We start from the raw sequence: 22,527 nt of genomic DNA, 5'->3' as shown, positions 1-22,527 counted from the left end.
GTCTTTGGTGTAAGCCGCCCAGAGTCCTCGGAGAGTGGGCGGCACAGAAATATGAATAATAAGTAAATAAATAAATAAATCTTAGGCTTGTGTTGTGACTGCAGAAGACCTTATGATCTAGTGGTGTCGTATTTATTTTAAATTTTATTTTAATTCGCTTTTAAAAATTATTTTTATAAATAACCCTAGTCCCGTGATGACGAACCTATGATAATTTCTTTGAGGACAATGACTATGCGGTCCTTGGTGCTCTCTGAGCTTGGCTGTTTTCTTGCAGATGTTTCATTACCCAACTAGGTAACATAATCAGTGCTAGAAGGGTGTGGGGTGAGGAGCAGGATGGGATATCCCTTAATTATAATAATGGTAAAATCTCCTAGGCATGTTAAAACCAATACAGAAGTGCACTGATGTGACAATGAAGTCAAATGGGGTAGAAGCAGTGTTGAAATCCAGCAGGTTCTGACAGGTTCTGGAGAACCAGTAGCGGAAATTTTGAGTAGTTTGGAGAACTGGCAAATACCACCTCTGGCTGGCCCCAGAGTGGGGTGGGAAGGGGGATTTTGCAGTATCCTTCCCCTGGAGTGGGGTGGAAATGGAGATTTTGCAGTATCCTTCCCCTGCCACACCCACCAAGCCACACCCACTAAACCACGCCCACAGAACCGGTAGTAAAAAAAATTGGATGTCACCACTGGGTAGAACTGTTGTAACTTGAGGATCACCTGTGTGTGTATATATACACATATATTTGTTTTCTTTTCTTTTCGTAGGTCTTTATGTGTATTTCTCTTTAGCCAGGTTCTTCCTACGTAAACCAAGATTTTTATGCAGCCCTAGTGGTTTGGGATTTCACTGAACTAGGGCTGTATTAAAATCTTGGTTTACATAGGAAGAACTTGGCTAAAGAGAAATACACACACACACATACATATATATATATACATATATAAATATACATATATTTCCCAAAGGTAGCAGTGTCATCAGTTCACCTTTTAAAGGCACATCCTTACCTGTAAACAAATCCAAGACTTACTACCCCGAGCTTCATTCTGACAAAGCCACGCCCATTTGTCACCTAGTAACTCTTTGCCATCAACAGCAGTTCAACATTTCCTTGCCAAGGCGACTTCCTGTCCAGAACTGGTTGGAGAGGTTGAAATTTTGTCTCGATGTAAAAAAGAGGAGGAGGAGAAGAAGGGGAAAAGAAAGCAATTCGCTATTAGTTTAAGAATTTGTCAGGGACGCCATGGAAACCATCGTCGGCCACCCAGATCAAATTTTGGAGAAGATCCAGCATTACAATCTGAAGTTAAAGAAATCTGTTCTGAAAGGAAACCATCAGGATGGCGAGAAGATTATGGAATGTCCATCAAAATTAACTCCGCTCCTTCTAGTTTTGGTCAAAACTCTTGGTCAACAATTGAAGTTCACAACGGAAGTTCTCCAAAATACCTACCAGTTGTTGAATATAGTCTATGATCAACATCAGCAAGAGGTATCCTGCCCAGGTAAGTAATACTAGATTTGTCAACCACAAGTAGGGTTCAATGTTGAGTACGCCTATGAATCAAAAGCTCTGACTTCAGCTGTAAAGTTAAATATGTAAAACAGATTCCATTTGTCTCCCGGGGAATCTAAATTGTGCACCTTTCTAGAACTGTATCTCCCATAAAAGATATTTTAAGAACCCGTGTTTCCTTCTCTTGACTTCAGCCTAGGTGGTTTAAAATAGCCACATCTTCTTCTACGTTATTCGTGGAATACAGGTAGCCCTCGATGTACGACCGCAACTCGAGATGAAAATTTATGTTGCTAAGTGAGAAGTTTGCTCAGTGAGTTTTGCCCCGTTTTTAGGACTTGTCACATTTGTTAAGTGAATTGCTCCACAACTGAGCCGTAAATTTATGTTGCTAAGTGAGAAGTTTGTTCAGTGAGTTTTGCCCCATTTTTATGATGTTTCTTCTTGTGTTTGTGAAGTGAATCGCTCCAGTTGTAAAATTACAACACGGTTGTTAAGTGAATCTGATTTCCCCGTTGGCTTTACTCGTCAGAAGGTCACAAAAGGGAATTATATGACCCCACACACCTCCAGGACGCTGTGACTGTCATAAATCAGAACCACTAATCCGAATTTAAATCATTTGATCACGGGGATGCTTGCAACGGTCCTAAGTGTGGAAAACGGTTATAAGCCTCTTTTTTCAGTGCCGTCGTAAGTTTGAATGGTCCCTAAGAGAACTGTTGTAAGTCGAGGACTAACTGTACATACGGATGAGATGAGAAACCATTAAAAAACATGTAAAGTAATATTTTAGCTCGGTAATTTACTAAACCGATTCCATGGTTTAGTAAATTATTATTTAGTAAATTTGAATTAAAATTCAAAATAAATGTCCAAAGAACTTATCTCTGTAATTGGTTTGTACTCCTATTCTCCAAGCTTTATTCCACAGATATTAGCAACTAATCACAATGACTAATTAATCACTAATCACAATCACTAATTACTTCCCAAGTTATTTCTATTGATTTCTGTTAGATCAAGTTGTTTTTAAAGGAGAAAAACCAGTAGTGAGGTTAGGGGTGGGGGAGGCTTGCCCTAATGGGAAAAGTAGAGGCAGTTTTTGACTTACAACTGCAATTGAGGCCAAAATTTCTGTCACTAAGCGAGACGGTTGTTCAGTGAACTTTGCTCCGTATAACAACCTTTCTTGCTGCGGTTGTTAAGCGAAACGATGCAGTTGTTCAGTTAGTAACACGGTTGTAAAATGAATCTGGCTTCCCCGCTAACTGTGTTTGCAGGAAGTGAAAAATAGTCGTTTTTCAGAGCCATTGTAACTTCGAACGGTGACTTAAGCGAATTGTTGTAACCTTTGTCATTTCAAACGGTTGTAGGGTGAGGATTAACTGGCCACCCCTTACCTCAAATTTAGTGTCCAGAAAATTGGAAGTTGAGATTCAAGGGGATAATAAGTAATACATATAAAGAAATAAAGAAAGACTATATATATAATCTCCCTTTATTTCTTTATCAGCGAAATATAAATTTTATACATACATATATATATATATATATATATATATATATATATATATATATATATATATATATATATATATATATATATATATATATATATATATATATATATATGTAGGTCTTTGGTTATTCGGGTTTTCTCCCGCATAAAATTGGAGGTTTCTTGGCAACGTTTCGACGAAGTCTCATTCGTCATCTTCAGGCTGGTGTTCTCGGCTTCGTGCTTCTGTGCTTCTGTGAACACCCCCACTGGCAGTTAAAAGGAAGAAACAGCTGCGATCACACACATTGCTCCTAGAAGCCCGAAGCCGAGAACACCAGCCTGAAGATGACGAATGAGACTTCGTCGAAACGTTGCCAAGAAACCTCCAATTTTACGCGGGAGAAAACCCAAACCAAGATATTATGCAGCCCTAGTTCAGTAAAATCACAATTCACTAGTTTCTGGGCTTTTTTTTTCCCCTTCCTTCCCCCATCCCCCCCCCCCCATGGCACATTTTTGCTCCCAGGAGGCTGGAAGGAGGCCTACTAGGCCCAAAACATGCACACTTTTGGCCTGCGAGAACAAGAAGTTTAGCCATCACTGGGATATAGAATTGCAACCTTCGTTGAAGAAGAAAACCAGAATCAGATCGTTTTTGTTTTTGTTTTCTAGACTTTGGTTTCATCCTATGCCATTTCAGATAAACGATTATCCGTTTTTATTTTTATTTTTTTGGAAAGCCTCCTGTGATGGAGCATCCACAACTTCCACAAATTTCACCGTTAGGAAATTTCTACTCTCTCCCTCCCTCTCTCCTTCTCCCTCTCCCACACATTCAACCATTTCACCATTATTGGAAAGTAACCAGAAGTGGTATTCAGCCGGTTCGTATCAGTTCATCTGAACCGGTAACGGAAATTGTGGGTGGGCCCGCCTGCCTGCCTGCCCTGGCTCTATGCCATCCTATTTAGGCAAGTTTTTGAGGCCAGGCACATGCGCGGAAGGTGCACGTGCCAGCAAACACATGCACGGAAGGCCAGGTGTAGGTGTGGATGCGCGTGCACTCACATTTGCAAACCAGTAGGGAAAGTAAGTGAATAACAGCCCTGAACATAAGTGCAGACTTCTAGGTAGTAAACAACTCACCATGTCTTCAGGAAAATTCAAGGTCTTACCATAGGGAGAAATGGTATCCAGGAGGAGCCTGGATAGCTCTGCAGACAAGGCACTGTAATTTAACACCAGCTGTCCGCAATTAAAGTAAGTTCGAATCTTGCCAGGCTCAAGGTTGACTCAGCCTTCCATCCTTTCTAAGGTGGGTAAATTGAGGACCCAGTTTGTGGGGGCAATAAGCTGACTTTGTATAAAATATACAAAAGTATGAAGGCTATTGCTTAACGCACTGTAAGCCGCCCTGATTCTCCGGAGAAGGGCAGCATATAAATCAAATTTTTTTAAAAAAATGTGTGGGGGGGGTTTTCTTCAGCTAGTCCTCCTGGGAAAATAAAAGAGACAGACACGCTCACAGTGTCATCCCGTGTCATCTCTAACCCATGGTCCTTTGTGACTGAATATCAGTTCTGACCTACAGAAAAATCCCAACTGATCTTTTTGTAAAGCCTACAGAGATGGAGCATCCACAACTTCTGGAGGCAAGTTGTTCCATTGGTTAAATAACTCTCACCTTTAGGAAATTTCTCCTTAGTTCTAGGTCGCTTCTCACCTTGGTTAGTTTCCATCTATTGTTTCCTATCTTGCCTTTTGGCATTTTGAAAAATAGTTTGACACACACACACACACACACACACACACACACCCTTGTCTTTGTAGGAGCCCCTCAAATATTCGGACACTACGTGTCTCCTGTCGTCCTTCTTTCCATTAGACTAGACATGCAGTACCCAATTCCTGAAGAACAGGCTGATTTGCTCTCAGAAAGTGGCTTATTTTAGTGAAAACATTAAATTCTTAAGAAAACAAAGCCCTTCGTCAACCAAATGCCCTTACATTAGTAGTAGTGCATTTGTAGTTGCTCACTTTCAAATAAGATCTTTGAAGGCATTCGTTCATTCGTTCGTTCGTTCATTCATTCATTCATTCATTCATTCATTCGTTCATTCGTTCATTCGTTCATTCGTTCATTCGTTCATTCGTTCATTCGTTCATTCATTCATTCGTTCATTCGTTCATTCGTTCATTAAATCATTCATTCATTATTTTGAAGAGCAACTAAGACAATTAAAAGCCTGGAGACTAAAATGTATGAAGAACCGTTGCAGGATTTGGGTTTGGCAAGTCTAGAGAAAAGAAGAATTAGATGGGGACATGATAGCAGCCTTCCAGTATTGGAGGGGCTGCCACAAAGAAGAAGGGGTCCACTTATTTTCCAAAGCACCAAAAGGCATGAGTAGAAACAAGGGATGGAAAGTTACCAAGGAGAGAAGCAAGCTGGAATTAAGGAGAAACTTCCTAACAGTGAGGACAATTAACCAGTGGAACACAGCTTGCCTTCAGAAGTTGTAGGTGCTTCATCACTGGAGGTTTTAAAGAAGAGACTGGACAGGCCATTCATCTGAAATGGTATAAGGTCTTGTGCTTGCAGGGGTTGGAGTAGAAGACTCCCAAGGTCCCTTCCAGCTTCCTTCTGATTCTGATATCTATAACCAAGGAGTCTGTTTGCAGCAATGGCCAGCAGATGGCTCTGAAGGACGTTAAACTTGGGTTTCTTCTTATCTTACGGGAGCTTAGCATCTGCTATCCAGCCAAGTTATTCAGCCTCTCATTATCAGGAACCCTGGCAGAACTTTTGACCCCACAGGAGGCACCATCAAGTTAGCTAGACACCCTCAGGCCTTTAGCTGGGCATGGCTAGACAAGAATCTTTATTGAAGGCAAGGATGAAGCTGCGTAGCAGTTGGAATAGGAAGTCAACGGTTTTTTCCTCTGCTAAAAATCTTCACATTTGTTAAGTGAGTCACTGCAGTGGATAAGTTAGTGGTACGGTTGTGTTGTGGCCCATCAGCGGTCTGTGCAGCTGGTAGCTGATTCCGACAGCGAGGAGGCTGGAGAAGATATGGTGCCAGAGGCGGGGATTCAGCCAGGGCCTTCAGAACCTCCAGAAGCTCCCGTAAGTGAAGAGGAAGAAGAGGAGGAGCCTCTTCTCGATGCACGGGCACGCAGAGCTGCCAAAAGGCAGGAGTGGCTCCTCAGGAGGAGGTCTCCTTGAAAGTAAGGCTTGGGGCTAATTGGCCACTCCCTTAGCCTATTTAAGGAAGGACGACAACAGGCAATTTGCAGGGAACAACTTTGTTCACTCTCCTTCGCATCCTGATCTTAGTTCTGTTATGGAGGAAAGGAATTAAAGAGACATCCCTTCAGAGCAGACAAAAATCAGTTATTTATTATTGCAATAAGGATCAGATTGGTATTGTGACCACAAGATCTGAACAAAGTATAAAATGGAGACCTCAGTCTTTATACATTTTCAAACAAAGGATTCTGCTAACTCAGCAGTTCTTATCATTACAAACATTTGTTACACCAAATGACATTTTCTTTACCAAGTTTGTTACTATCTTTGCAAAACAGTTATAATTCTTCTTGTAAATCACTGAAGCATAGATTCAAATGATCTCTTGTTGATACAACAATATGGTCATCCTTGTCTCTCTGACCTTCAAAGTGTAAATCACCAAAATGTCTTTATCTGTGACAACTGAGGGGCAACTGAGGGGCCTCTCCTCACTGGTTCTACATCGAAGAAGGAATGTGCCTGCCTTTTATTTCAACTGGATACATTTGCAAGCACAATTTCTCTTCTACAATACTATGAACAAAGAGGGCCCTTCAGTGATCATCTAGCTGGACCCGCTTTTCCTACTTTAGTTCTCTTATCAGTTTCCTGCAAATTGCTTCTGGGCGCAGAAAATACTGGGGCAGTGGTTGGGGCCTCCACTGGATTAGTGGCCAGAATTGTGGAAGCCTTTTGGGAAAAGTGTATTTTCTAAAACTAGCTAATAACACCACTTTTTTTGGAGTAAAATTATATATCAATAGAAAGATAATTTAGTCAAGAATGCAATGCAATAACTTTTATGAAGGATTTGCTATTAGAATAGCAGGTACAGTATAAAGAAGAAAAGTGAAACACGTAGAAAAAACGAGATGTACAAAAAATGATCCCCATATCAGTTAATACTTAATTGGGTAACCTTTAGCATGAATTACGGCCTTACAACGTCTTCCCATGGAGGGAACCAAGCCTTTTAGTTCTGCAACTGTTATAATGTGAAACCAAGATGGAATGATGGCTTCTATTAACTGGGTTTTATTGCTGGGTCGCTTCTGACTAACAAGTTTCTTTAGCTGACTCCATAGATTTTTCAAAGGGGTTAAGGTCTGGGCTATTCCCAGGTCATTCCATCAGTGGAATAGGATTATCTTGAAACTTAATAATAATAATAATAATAATAATAATAATAATAATAATAATAATAATAATAATAATAATAATAATAAATGGTGTTATTAGCCATCAAACCTCAAAAATACACTTTCCCTAAAAGGTTTCCACAATTTTAGCCACTACTGTACAGCCATATTGTACCATAAACACCAGATTATTTTTGGAAGCTACCCTCCCCATTTATTAATGCTCTCAATATCCGGAGGTTTCATGATCAATTGCTCTGTTTAGTCTCTGCCTGAGGAGGAAGACTTTGGCAAACGCCCAACTTTCTGAGACACATACAGAGAAAAGATTAGCCTGGGAGTCTTTCCGGAGACTGTCAAAACATTTCTTACCATTTAATTGCAAAGTGAAGGTTTCAGGAACAACGGAGTTGGAAAGAGAAGGGAGGGGAGGGGAGAGGAGGGGAGGGGATAGGAAAGGAAGGGAAGGGAAAGGGAAAGGGAAAGGGGACGGGAAAGGGAAGGGAAGGGAGGGGAGAGGAAGGGAAGGGAGGGGATAGGAAGAGGAAGGGAAAGGAAAAGGGAATAGGAGAGAGGAGAGGAGAAGAGAAGAGAGGAGAGGAGAAGAGAGGAGAGGAGAGGAGAGAAGAGGAGAGGAGAGGAGAGGAGAGAAGAGAAGAGAAGAGAAGAGAAGAGAAGAGAAGAGAAGAGAAGAGAAGAGAAGAGAAGAGAAGAGAAGAGAAGAGAAGAGAAGAGAAGAGAAGAGAAAACTTTGTCATTTTTTCCCCCTTTGAGCCCTCTGGCACCCATTAAAAATGAAATTCTGTTGCCTGCTCTCAAAAGTGTACACACACATAACACACATATGCATATGCTACACACACACACACACACACACACACACACACACACACACACACTGTTCCTAAAAGGTCCTTGTGTTTGTTCTCTCTCTCTCTCTCTCTCCCCCTTCCCCCTCTCTGTATGTTTGTATGTGTGTATGTATATACACACACACACACAAACACATATATACACAAACACACATATACATACCCATGTTTTGCCGAAAATAAGACCCTGTTTTATATTTTTTTGAACCCTGAAATAAGCGCTTGGCCTTATTTTCGGGGAGGTCTTATTATTTTGGGTCTCATGGAGCAAGATGGGGCTCCTCTTGCCATCTTACCTGATTTCCATCTCTGTGTTTAATATTTGGGGGGAGGGCTTATTTTCGGGAAACCAGGGTATATGAATTTATTTATTTATTTATTTTTTAAAAAAAGGAATTGCTCCTAAAATGTCCTTGTGTTTGCTCTTGCAGAATGGGAGAGCCTGGTATGGTGGCTTCAGGGATTAAGCACCCACCTGCAACGTCTGGTTGAAGACCTTGGACAGTCCGAAAATGAGCTGCTTGGAAAACCAGATGATGAGCAACACAGCCCAGGCGGGTCCATGAATTCTCCGAGCGATGGCACCAAGGAGGAAATAGATACGCCGTTACACGTCTCTACGTGTCAGCAGCTCCCTTCTCCACCTCCCTCTCTGCGTGGAGAAGAAAATGGAAGCAGATCAGAGCAAAACCAGTTGGTGGAACTGAAAGAGTTGGTTCCCTTCCAGAAAAAAGAATCGGAAGAGGAAGGGCCAGTGCTTGTAAACAGTGAAAATCCCAATAAATCAGAAGAACTGTGTCTGATGCCGAAGAACGTCAGTGAAAAAGATTCTTACTCAGAGGATTCATCCGCTGAGAAAATCCATGAAAACCTCAGTTGGGGAGACGGTGGGAAAACGATCATGGTGTCCCCAAATCCAGAAGAGATGGTTGCAGAACATCTTCAGAGGATGCCTGCTCAAGAAACCAAGGCAGAGTTCAAAGGAACCTTGGACGAGACAGAACGTGACACTTGCAACCTGCTAAGGAAATTGGAGACTATAAATGGGGATTTCGATCCGAAGCCGAGGAATGATGGAATTGGGCAACGCCTGGAAGAAAGTTCTGGAAAAGCAGAAGATTTGCAGGAAAGCCGCTCCGTTGTCCCGTTGATTGAGAAGTTGGAGGAAGAGAAGGATGAATGCAACAAAGAGTAAGAGAAAAAAGTCTTCTTTGTATTCTGAGCCTGGAGATACATAGAACATTTATGTAACTATGTTGCTTTTCCATTTCACTGTCACACCAAACAGAGTCAATCTATTACCATGTTTCTCCGAAAATAAGACCCTGTCTTATATTTTTTGAACCCTGAAATAAGCTCTTGACCTTATTTTTGGGGAGGTCTTATTATTTTGGGGCACAAGGAGCAAGATGGGGCTCCTCTAGCCGTCCTACCTGATTTCCAGCTCTGCACTGAAATATTTTCAGGGAGGGCTTATTTTCGGGGAGGGGAAACTTATTTTAGTGCATGCTCTCAAAAGTCCGATTGGGCTTATTAGCAGGGGATGTCTTATTTTTGGGGAAACAGGGTAGGTGCATGTTGTTGTTTTTTCCCCTGGTGCAGGTTGTCTTCAACTTACGACCATTCTTTTAGTGACCTTTCAAACAGCATTGTTGAAAGTTAGCACCCACCCCTCTCCTAGAAGAACAAAATATTTTGAGAACTATTAAAAAGGCAGAATATGATATTTCCCTGGATACTCAATGGAGAAACATTTTTTAAGAGGGAGAAAGCAGCTCCCACCTTCCTTAATAGCTCTCAGCAGATGTCAGCACTTAAAAGATAAAGAGATAGATAACTCTATTCATAGGCAAAGCAAATACTGCAGGCAGAAATCCATTCAAGAAAGGATATTTTGAAATTCCCTGCAGCAAAGTCTGAACAAAGGCAGAGTGATAGGATTAGCCGCTCACTCAAGATCCAAACCAGGACAAAGCCATTAAGCCATAATCGGAACTGCCCAACACCCTTTCAGAACACAAGCCCCTTAGTTGTATCATCTCAGAGCAGACCAAACTTCAACCAAACCTGGGAGCTCAAACAACCTATAGAGCCAGCTATGACCCCTACATAACCTCTACAACAGCCAATAGAATACATGTTCTTGCACAGGAATAGGAAGCTCAAGTGCAAAGCCCAAGAGAAGGTATGAAAACCCCGCACTCTCAACTCCATGTGCTCAGCTGCACCAGAACTACAAACACATGGTTCTGTTCGTCAACAAATGGACCCTCTTTACAATCAGCCTCCAAGAATGGAATGGAATGGAATGGAATGGGACGGGACGGGACGGAACAGAATAGAAAAGAATAGAAAAGAATAGAGTAACAGAGTAGGAAGGGACCTTGGAGGTCTTCTAGTCCAACCCCCTGGTTAGGCAGGAAACCCTACACCACTTCAGACAAATGGTTATCCGACATCTTCTTAAAAACTTCACAACCTTTGCAGGCAAGTTGTTCCACTGGTTAATTGTTCTGTCAGGAAATTTCTCCTTAGTTCTAGGTTGCTTCTCTCCTTAGTTAGTTTCCACCCATTGCTTCTTGACTTGCCTTTAGGTGCTTTGGAGAATAGGTTGACTCTTCTTTGTTGCAGCCCGTGAGATATTGGAAGACTGCTATTATGTCACCTCTAGTCCTTCTTTTCATTAAACTAGACCTACCCAGTTCCTGCAACCGTTCATCCTATGTTTTAGCCTCCAGTCCCCTAATCATCTTTGTTGCTCTTCTCTGCACTCTTTCTAGAGTCTCCACATCTTTTTTACATCGTGGCAATCAAAACTGAATGCAATATTCCAAGTGTGGCCTTACCAAGGCATCATAAAGTGGTATTAACACTTCACGTGATCTTGATTCTATCGCTCTGTTTACGCAGCCTAGAACTGTGTTGGCTTTTTTTGGCAGCTGCTGCACACGGCTGGCTCCTATTTAAATGGTTGTCCACTACGGCCCCAAGATTCCTCTCACAGTTACTACTATTGAGCAAAGTACCCAATGGTGGGATTCAGCCAGTTGGGGCCAGTTCAGGCAAACAGAAATTTTGGATTCAGTCGGGGTCGTAAGTCGAGAACAACTACCTGATACCATTTCATAAGCCATCAAAGGGTGTCCCCGGAGGTGGTATTCAGCCGGTTCGTACAGGTAGAGGAAATCGCGGGTGGGCCCGCCCCCGCCCACCTACCCTGGCGCTATGCCATCCTATTTAGGCATGTTTTTGAGGCTGAGTGCATGCACGGAAGGCACGCGTGTGAGCAAAGCACATGCACAGAAGGCCAGGCGGATGCGCGGAAGGTGCACATGCATGCAAAGCGAGCCTACGCGTGCTTGGCGAACCGGTGGTAACCAAATGTGAAACCCACTGCTGGACGTTACCCACTGGATATAAAAAAAAATCTCTGTGTTGGAAAAAAAATAGCACTGTAGGAAAATGTTTAGCAAGCAAAATACGGGCAGCTAAATCGGTTCTGATCTAAATCGTTGCCTTGGGCTATAAATCCATAGAAAACCAACATGGAAATGCTACCGTTATTGAGGGAGGAAACTTATTCTGGTGCTTTTCTTTCCAAGCCACTAATCAAGAGAAACCAATTTTTAAAATATATATACATATATTATATTTTATAAAGAGGAGCGAAAACTGCATCATTTTTCCCCCCCAAGATTTTCTTAGGGAAAGAAACCTATAATATTTAAAAGTCTTAGCTAGACTACGCAGCTGCAATTTAAGGCAGCCCATTATCTTATTACCGTTGAATAAAAAAAAAAAAACCCTTGTCATTATGTGGAATAAAATCAATTTCCCTTTTACTATTTTGTAAATTTATAACAAAGCTGGGTAATTGGATTATATTTCATCCAGAGGATACTTAACATTCTAATAGGGTTTTTCAGTGGCCTTGCATTCCCAAGTAGCTGGTATGATCACCGTATTTTTTGGAGTATAAGACGCACTAGAATATAAGAGTTTTTGGAGAGGAAAATAAGAAAAAAGCTGATTGGCAGGTGGATTGGCCTCTCGGAATATCCCCAATCAGCTGTTCCCAGAGGTGAATTTTAGCAAGAGGTTCCTTGGTTGTGAGCTCTGTGCCTTGCTTTTTTTTTTGCTTTTTTTTTCTGCGTCTGAAACATCTGAAACTCTGTTTCAGAAAAAACTTTTTTCCTGCCTCTAAAAGCCTCCGAAACAGAGCTTCAGAAAAAAAGCCTCTGAAGCTCTGTTTGGGGGCTTCTTTTCTGAAACGGAGTTTCTGATGTTTTTTTCAGTCTCTGAAACCTCCAGTTTGAGAAGCTGGGCAGGGTTACATTCGGAGTATGAGACGCACCCAGATTTTCACCCTCTTTTTGGGGGAGAAAAAGGTGTGTCTTATACTCAGGGGTGAAATGCTCCCGGTTCGGACCAGATTGCCCAATCCGGTAGCAATGGTGGCGGGCGGTTCAGAGAACCAGTAGCAAAAATCCCTGCGCGCCCCGCACCCACATGCCCAGCTGAGCCACACGATCGTCAGAGGCTTTTTTTTTTTTACTTTTAAAAGCATTTTTTCTACCATCTCTTCTGATGAAAAAATGCTTTTAAAAGTAAAAAAAAAAAAGCCTCTGATGATCGCGCGGCTCAGCTGGGATCCTCAGAGGCTTCTCAAAGCATTTTTTTCTGCAACCTCTTGGCCGAAGAGGTGGTAAAAAAAATGCTTTGAAAAGTCTCTGACGATCCCAGCTGAGTTGCCTGATCGGCAGAGGCTTTTCAAAGCATTAGAAAAAATGCTTTGAAAAGTTAAAAAAAAAAAAGTTGGCCACGCCCACTCAGTCACATTACCCCCACCACCACCAAGCCACACCCACAGAACCAGTAGTAACAATTTTTATATATTTATTTATTTTTATATGCTGCCCTTCTCCGGAGACTCAAGGTGGCTTACAATGCGTTAAGCAATAGCCTTCATACTTTTGTATATTTTTATACAAAGTCAGCTTATTGCCCCCACAAACCAGGTCCTCATTTTACCCACCTTAGAAAGGATGGAAGGCTGAGTCGACCTTGAGCCTGGTGAGAATTGAACTCGCAGTAATTGCAGGCAGTTGGATGTTAAATGCTGCCTTAGTAGGAGGCATTAGCCTCCTACACCACTCAGGCTCAGGGGTGAAATTTTACATTTCACCCCTGCTTATACTCTGAAAAATACGGCATTTATAGTCCTGCAGATAAGGCTGAGAAAGAAAAGGATAAGAGTCACAATCGGTGGGTCTCCCTTGCTTCTACAAACAACGCAAGTGAGGATGTCCATGTTTCTTCCTTGGTGAGCCTCATTCAGTTCTTGGGAGTACGGGATGCTACATGGCCACACAAGGTACCTCATCAAAGTAAAACCAGTCACCTCTTCATGAGGTCAAGGTGGGTCAAGCCCAGAGGTGGGCTTCACATAATTTAGCAACCGGTTCACCCCAGCACTGAAAATGTGAATGCACGCACCTTCTGTGCATGTGTGCAACCTTCTGCACACATGCTTTGCTTTCGCGCAGGGTTGAACACATGTGCACAGCTTTAAAAACACAGCTAAATGGGACAGCATAGCACCGGAGCGGGTGGGCAGGTGGATGGGGGTGGGCTCCCCACAGGTTACAATTACCAGTTTGCTTGAACTAGCACGAACCGGCTGAATCCCACTCCTGTATGGACCCCACCATTGAAAAGATCTAATGCAGTTCCGTTCCTCAACTAGTTACAAATAATTATTCTAGGGGTATATCTAGTCTAACAAAGAGAAGGACTAGGGGTGACATGATAAGCAGTCTTTCAGTACTCGGCAACCTATTCTCCAAAGCACCAGAGGGCAGGACAAGAAGTAAGGAATGGAAGCTAATCAAAGAGAGATGCAACGTAGAACTAAGGAGAAATTTTGTTCTGAACCAGCTTCTCAAACACGACAAACCCCCTGTATTTTCAATCAATGATTCCTTTATTAGTAGCACCAGAAGCCCCGGCAAAATGTTCCTCTCTCAACAAGTCTGTCCGGCATGGAGATGAATAGTTGTCTGCCACATCTATTCATCTCTGCCCTCCGCCTTTTATCCCCAGAGCTAGGGTGGGGTTTCGCTAGTAGCAGTGGCTTTTCCTTCCCAAGGACCGGCCCACAGATTTCCACTGCTCTCCTCTCCTCTGCCTTCTGTGCAGCATCAGGAACTGGACCCAGCTGTTCCTCCTCTTCCTCATCAGCCACTTCCAGACCTGTGGGCTGTTGATTCTCCATCTGAGGGCTGATGGATGGTCCAGACTCCACCTCTGTCTCTGTCTCTCTCTGCCAGCTCCATTCCCTCTTCCCCCTCGGAGCTCTCAAGTTGCCTTGACACTGATCCTGACTCCCATGCCTCCTCCTCATCTGATTCAGCTGCTGGAGGGGCCACAACAACAAATTGAGACAGTGAGAACAATCCAACAGAGGAACGGGTTGCCTTGAGAACCCATGGATCCATGAGAAGTGTATATTAATGTGAGATAATTTTAAGAAAACTTATTATTTGTTGTACTATGTCTTAACTATATTTTGCAAACAAAGTTAGACTGTTGACTATGATTGATTAACATATTACTGAATGAAGCTATGAAATACACAGATGATAGAGATAAATTGTGATCTAATTTAACAAATATGGGAAATGATGATTATTATGAAACATAATGAGAATTAATTTTGATGAATATGCTGAGATATAGAGATTAAATAGATAATTATGATGTAAGGGAAAACTAAAACAATGAGGTGAAGGATACTAACTAGATAAGAGTTAGAGAATCAGAGGAAGTAAGTGGGAAAATAAATAAAATGCTGGAAATCAGCCAAACAATGGCAGGAGAGTTGGAGGAGACTATGCTGGAAATCAGCCAAAAAGAAAATGCTGGAAATCAGCCAATAAAATGCTGGAAATCAGCCAAGCAATAGGAGGAGAGTTGGAGAAAAATATGCTGGAAATCAGCCAAACAATGGAAGGAGCTGTGGAGGAGATTATGCTAGAAATTAGCCAGATAAAATATGCTGGAAATCAGCCTAACAATGGAAGGAGTTCTGGAGGAGATTATGCTAGAAATCAGCCTAACAATGAGAACCCATGGATCCATCATCACTGGCAGTTTTCAAGAAGAGATTAGATGGCCATTTGTCCAGAATGGTGTAAGGTCTCCACCTCAAGCAGAGGGGTTGGATTAGAAGATCTCCAGTTGTTATCCTGTGTTCTATCCATGGCTCTCTTTTTTGTTTTACCTCACGAATGTTATTTCTTGGCTGTAGATTTTTCATGGAAGCGAACGAACTGGGAGAACCTGAACTATCGTGTAGTGTGACAGCCCCTCGCGGCGTTCTGGAACATCTCACAGTCACCGTTGTCAATGATTTAAGTCCCTTCGTTGTGAATGAGGCAGAAGAACTTGTCAGCAACGTCGTATCTGTCGAGCGCTCGTCGGTTGACCAACGCAACATTTCTCCAATCAGCATCGCAATCCCATTTACTTCCCGTTACAGAGGAATGTACAAAGACGTAATGGTGAAAGTGAGCGACATAAACTTCCAGTCCACGTATTTAACTCCTACCTCCTTGGAAGGACATCAAGGCAGCCAGAAGGTGAGTGAACTCTTGAACCAAAATCTTGCTTAAATTGTAGGGCAGAAGAAAATGCTATTTAAATACTGGTTTTTCTCCTTTTGATTTCATGCAGGGGTCAGGCGCCGTGGTGAAAACCGGCCAGCTTGGTATCTTCTCTGTGGTTTCATGCTTGAAGAAGGAAACGTGGACCATTCCGAGAAGAGGACTTTCGCGAAAGCTTAACATGGATCCTAGAATTTCGTTTTGCTATCCCCCATCAACGCTCAGTTCTCGAGTCACAGTGGACCTCAAGGTATGTTTGAAAAAGAAATGGCTTGTCTTCTCAGACATGAGCATGTTTTTCGTCAACCAAAATACATCAAAATGTTTGGATTGGAAGAGATCGAGAATAAAATTTTTTAATAGCTAATCATTCATACCAAGGATGACTTCCTTCAGTGAAGGGGAAAAAAATATCTAGGCTTTTGTAAATTGAGTGATCTACTTTAAGGCCACTGGTAATATTGTCCTTTAGTAGCAGATCTGTATGCAATCTTACCTACCTACATACAGTACCTACCTACTTTCTTTCGTTCTTTCTTTCTTTCTTTCTTTCTTTCTTTCTTTCTTTCTTTCTTTCTTTCCTTTTCTTTCCTTTCCTTTCTTTTCCTTCCTTCCTTTTTCCTTCCTTTTTCCTTTCCCTTCCTTCCCTTCCTTCCTTTCCTTCCTTTATCTCATTCTCCCTCCCTCCCTCCCTTCCTTCTTTCCTTTCCTCCCTTCCTTTTTTCCTTCCTTCCATTCTCCCTTCCTTCCTCCCTCCCTCCCTCCCTTCCTCCCTTCCCTTCCCTTCCCTTCCCTTCCCTTCCCTTCCCTTCCCTTCCCTTCCCTTCCTTCATCTCATTCTCCCTTCCTTCTTTTCCTCTTTTCTTCCTCTTTTCCTTTCTTTTCCTTCCTTCCTTTCCTTCCTTCACCCATTCCTCCCTCCCTCCCTTCTTTCCTTCCATCCGAAAAATAATTTAGGGTTCTATGAGCTGGGGTGATGCAAGAGCAAATAAAAGAAAAATGAAATCCAGACACTGAGAAAAGAGATTTATTCACAAGAGGAGATCTGCTTTTGAGGGTAGACTACTAAGAAAATGGGGTGCAGAGGCTTGGTTTTATAAGGGGACTGTCCTTGGTGTGAGCAACGGGATGTCATCTGTGTATGTGCTGGTTTTAACACGTTCTTCCCATGAAATTTGGTTTGATCCTGATCTGTGTGAAATCCAGAAAGGAAGATTGCCCTAAAATCGCCGGAGGATTCCACTTCTGGCATCTTCCTTACCCCAAGGGAGTTCCTGTTCTTTGAGGTCATTAGTGGGATCCTAGTCTTGTATTTATTCTGGGACTGACCTGCAGTTAAAAGTTCAGAGGGCTACTAAAAAGAAGGGGGTGGAGCACAGATCAGAGGCCTTTTCATTTTCCTTCCTTCCTTCCTTCCTTCCTTCCTTCCTTCCTTCCTTCCTTCCTTCCTTCCTTCCTTCCTTCCTTCCTTCCCCTCCTTTCCTCCCTCCCTCCTTCTGTCCCTCTGTCCCTCCGGCCTCCCTTCTTCTCTTCTCTTCTTTCCTTTCTTCCTCAAAATCAATCTTTCTTTCTTCCTTCCTTCCATCCTTCTTCCCTTCCCTCCCTCCCTCTCTTCTTTCCTTCCTCAAAATCAATCTTCCTTCCCTTCCTCCCCTCCCCTCCCTTCCCTTCCCTTTTTCCCTCCCTCCCTTCTTCCCTCCCTCCCTCCCTCCCTCTCTTCTTCCCCTCTTTCCTCAAAATCAATCTTCCTTCATTCCCTTCCCTCCCCTCCCTTCTTTCCTCTCACCCTCTCCTCCATTCCCTTCCTCTCTTCTTTCTTTCCTTCCTTCCCCAAAATCAGATCTTCCTTCCTTCCCTCCCTCCCTCCCTCCCTCCCTCCCTCCTTCCTTCCTTCCTTCCTTCCTTCCTTCCTTCCTATTAGCCCAAAATAAGACATCACCTGATAATAAGCCCAATCAGGCTTTTGAGCACATGGCAATAAGGCCAAGCGCTTATTTCAGGGTTCAAAAAAAATATAAAACAGGGTCTTATTTTGGGGGGAACATGGTATCTGTCACCCATCTATCTTGATCATCTCGTTTACCTATCTGTCCAATTTTAAGGTCCCCTGAGAAGCTTGCAGGGAAAAAAAAAAAGAAGAAAAGGCATAATCGATCTTCTTAACCATGTTCTTAAAAACAAGCTCGCCAAATGGGATGGGAAGTTACAGGATGGGGAATTAATTCTGCCCTTTGAGGGATTCCGGCCACATTTCAAAAAAGGATTTGAAAAATGATGTTAATAGATTCCTCCTTGTTTAGAGCACAGCAGATGCTTAAAGGGATTTCTTTACATGAAAAAAAAACAGAAGCTGTCATTCAGTTCATCCCTGGGTGGCAGCAATAGCTTATGAAAGAGGATTAAGAAGATATTCATTACAGAATGTCTGTTACGCAGTTCAGTTCGTCTCCGTTATAAGGTTAAATGATTAAAAACAAACAAACGCCTCCTTTCCCCTTGTTGAAAAGGAAAAGATCCTTCTGCATGCTACTCATGTTCCCCTAGAGCCGTGATGGCGAACCTATGGCACCCGTGCCACAAGTGGCACGTGGACCATGTCGCCTGGCATGCCAGCTTAGCTATGGCTTGCATGCACGCGTCAGCCAGCTAATTTTTGGGCTTTCTGGGCCCACCAGAAGTAAGGAAAGGGCCTGAGGGTGGGATGGGAAGGCTGTTTTCGCCCTCCCCAGATGCATAGAGAGGATCTGGAGCCAGGTGAGACAGAAAAACGGGCCTACCGGGACATCGCGTGCCAGGAGCGGGGGAGAGGGGGGTCACACACACATGCACAGGGCAGGGTGCATAGAATTATGGGTGTGGGCACGCTCACGTGGGAACCTCCCCCACCCATCCCCTTCCTGGCACGCGATGGCAAAAAGGTTAGCCATCACTGCCCTAGAGCAAAAGAGCAAGATGCATTTTCTTCTATTAATAATCTGAAATCATTCAGTTATATGGACAGCAGTAGCAATAGCGCTTCGATTTATATACCTCTTCACGGGGCTCTACAGCCCAGTGGTGAAATTTAAAAAATTCCCCTACCGGTTCTGTGGGCGTGGCTTGATGGGGGAAGGTCATGTGACAGGGTGGGTGTGGCCAACTCGACATCACTCACATTGAGGGGCTCCTCACCGGCCCCTCCCCTCCCAGCCGCTCCTTGTCGTGAATAGCAGGAAAATGGGGAGGGGAATATTCCTGCCTACCATCCTTCCCTCAGTCTGTGCTGAGATTGAGGAATGGACGACAGGCAGGAAAATCCCCTTCCCCATTTTCCTGCCTTTCACGAAAATGGCTCCATTCCAGCTGCTCCCCCTGTCCCCCTCCTTCCTGGGGTCTACCTTAAAGGGACAGGCTGCAGCAGCTCCGTTCTGAATGGAAGGAGAAAAGTTAGCATTCTCTCTGCTGCATTTAACATTGAATTCTGCGGAATATCGAGCGGCCGGAAGAGGTGAGCAGTGACCAGCCGGGCGTGGGTGAATGGGGCCAATGAGGGGTGATTACTACCGGTTTGGTGAACCAATGCCAATAATCCCTAGCGGTTCTCCCAAACCTGTCTGAACCGGTCGGATTTCACCCCTGTTAGAGCCCCTCTCTAAGCGGTCTGCAGAGTCAGCTCATTGCACCCAACAATCTGGCTCCTCATTTTATCGACCTTGGAAGGATGGAAGGCTGAGTCAACATTGAGCCAGTCAGGATCGAACTACAGACAGTTGGCAGAATTAGCATGCAATACTGCATTCTATTCTATTCTATTCTAGTCTAGTCTAGTCTAGTCTAGTCTAGTCTAGTCTAGTCTAGTCTATTCCAAGGGATGCGGTGGCTCAGTGGCTAAGATGCTGAGTTTGTCAATTGAAAGGGCGGCAGTTCAGCGGTTCGAATCCCTAGTGCTGCGTAACGGGGTGAGCTCCCATGACTTGTCCCAGCTTCTGCCAACCTAGCAGTTCGAAAGCATGTAAAAAAATGCAAGTAGAAAAATAGGGGCCACCTTTGGTGGGAAGGTAACAGCGTTCTGTGTGCCTTTGGCATGTAGTCATGCCAGCCACAATACCATGGAGACGTCTTCAGACAGTGCTGGCTTTTCGGCTTGGAAATGGAGATGAGCACCGCCCCCTAGAGTCGGGAACGACTAACACATATATGCGAAGGGAACCTTTACCTTTACTGCATTCTAACCACTGCACCACCACGGCTCTTAACTCTCTCAGATCATAACTCTTAGCACATCCAACAAGCATAACTATTAAAAGCTGATTTCAACATCATAGTGATATATATACTCAATGTTTATAAACGGCTGATTAATCAACTCAAAGTAATATCAGGTCTTGAATCCACTGAGTAATTAAAACCATCAGTTGTCTTTCCTATGTTGATGGACCAGTCTCTTAGTGATAAGGGAGACTTGGAGAATCCATTTCTGTTGTCCAGTCATCAACTTCTATGCCACAGGGTTTTCATTCAAAATATGATGGATATCCCCACCCTCACCCCCAAAACTCCCTGCAGTTCGACCCCCCCCATAAAAAATTTCTAGGGGTTTTGGTATTGGGTTTTTTTGACTGTTAAGTATATGTTTTTAAATTTTCATGCATAATTCCATCAGTTTTGAGACAGCCTTTTTTCCTTAAATCCGTACTATTTAGATCTAAGTCAGGGGTCGGCAACCCACGTCTCTGGAGCCCCATGTGGCTCTTTCATCCCTCTGTTGCAGCTCCCTGTTGCTGGTCAGTTCCACAATTGGTAGGGCTTTCACTTAGGACAGGTAGAGGAAAAAGGACGCCGTGCTAGGAGGAGACTCTATGGTGGGGGAACCGGACTTCCGGTCGGCAGAGGAAAAAGGATGCCGTGCTAGGAGGAGACTCTATGGGGGGGGGGGGGGAAACGGGGACCAGACTTCAGGTCGGTAGAGGAAAAAGGACACCATGCTAGGAAGAGACTCTATGGTGGGGGAACTGGACTTCCAGTCATCTCCAGAATTGAATGGGGGGCTTCCTCAGAGGGCTTCTGGTTAGGACCTTTGTGGCTCTTTGCGTGGTTTAAGGTTGCTAACTCCTGATCTAAGTTCTAACTAAAAATTATACCATAATTTGCTCAAACTTTTCTATTTTGTCTGCAAACGTTGTCCAACGTATAGCAGGCTTTTTCAAATGTATCCAGAAGGGAGATTTAATGAGGATCCCTGCAGAAACATCTCTGCCTTGGCTAATGAGAGAAATTGAATCAGTGTTTCATGTCCTCCTTCATTATCCTTGGTATTCATCTTGGCGCAAGGATTGAATTATGCTTCTGTTAACCAGCTAGCACGAAAATTAAGTAGAAAACCTTTTTTTCTTCCTTGCATTCCAGAATTCTGCTCCATCCCCATTGCAATTAGCAGCATGACCTTTAGGGAAATATGGGCCTCCCTGCGTGAAGATTTAATTTTATTATTTTGGTGTATTGGTGTGAGATATGCGGTGTGTGATAGAACATAACATAGAATAACAGAGTTGGAAGGGCTCCTTGGAGATCATCTAGTCCAACTCCCTGCTTGTTACTATTTCAGACAAATGGCTGCCCAGTCCAGTGATGGGGCCCCCACAACTTCTGAAGATCAACCATTCCACTGGTTGATTGTTCTCACCATTAGGAAATTTTTCCTGAGTTCTAAGTTGCTTCTCTCCTTGATTAGTTTCCATCCGTTGGTTCTTGTAAAGCTCCTTCGTCATTCCATTGATCCAGTGATCCCTGAGAACAAATATTCAAAACTACCGTTGGAAGAAATATCCCTCTGGCTCAGTTCCAAGCTGGGGTAAAGAAGCTGGAAACAACATGGAGGCTAGTTGGAAAGACGGTTTATTGATGAAGCAAAGCCATCAATCACGTGTGATTCTGGGCAGCTCTCAAAATGGAGTTGAGAGTGGGAGAGGGGGCTGTACCCAGTGGTGGGATTCAAATAATTTAACAACCGGTTCTCTGCCCTAATGATTTCTTCCAACAACCAGTTCACCAAACTGCTCAGAAAGTTAACAACCGGTTCTCCCGAAGTGGTGCGAACTGGCTGAATCCCACCATGGCTGTACCTTCTTTGGGCTTTTTTATTTGAGTTTCCTGTTCCTGTGCAAGATGTCAGGCTTCCGACGGATGCCCTAATTAAATAATGAGCCTCGAGCCAAGCTTCAAAAGAAATCCAGTTATTTATTAGGAGCTTCATGTCTGCACGTTCCAAGGGAAACCAACTCTGATCCCACGTAATTTACGACCCAGGCATGACCCTGTTTTCTCCCTCCCCCCAGGGTGTGTCATCAGTCACATTCACCAACGGAGCAATTTCACGGGTTGTAGAGATCACTCCCCTCCAACCGCTGTGGATAACCCTGGGAGACAGCCTTGAGAGAGAGATGTCTGGAATGTGCTTTAGTTTTTGGCTGCTGTGCTGCTTCGTCGGTTTTCCCATCCCCCTTGCCTATGGCAACTCGAGAGCAGGCCAGGGATGCTTTCCGAGTTGACACA

General features: G+C 43.5%; 1 protein-coding gene across 1 annotated transcript in view; it reads left to right on the top strand.

Moving 5' to 3' along the window:
- The first annotated feature begins 1,363 nt into the window (after nt 1-1,363).
- Nucleotides 1,364-22,527, top strand: part of DTHD1 (death domain containing 1) — a 40,779-nt gene continuing 19,615 nt past the window's right edge. Inside the window, exons 1-4 of the mRNA XM_070948898.1 lie at nt 1,364-1,514; nt 8,764-9,523; nt 15,642-15,972; nt 16,067-16,246. Coding sequence (XP_070804999.1) covers nt 1,364-1,514; nt 8,764-9,523; nt 15,642-15,972; nt 16,067-16,246 — 1,422 coding nt within the window. The remainder of the gene's footprint in view (nt 1,515-8,763; nt 9,524-15,641; nt 15,973-16,066; nt 16,247-22,527) is intronic.

Source organism: Pituophis catenifer, unplaced genomic scaffold (assembly GCF_029215685.1).
Source record: "Pituophis catenifer annectens isolate HBS135680 unplaced genomic scaffold, rPitCat1.0.hap2 SCAF_8, whole genome shotgun sequence".
NCBI classification, from domain to species: Eukaryota; Metazoa; Chordata; class Lepidosauria; order Squamata; family Colubridae; genus Pituophis; species Pituophis catenifer.
Note: the sequence above shows the minus strand (reverse complement) of the source record. Positions and strands in the feature narration are given on the sequence as shown.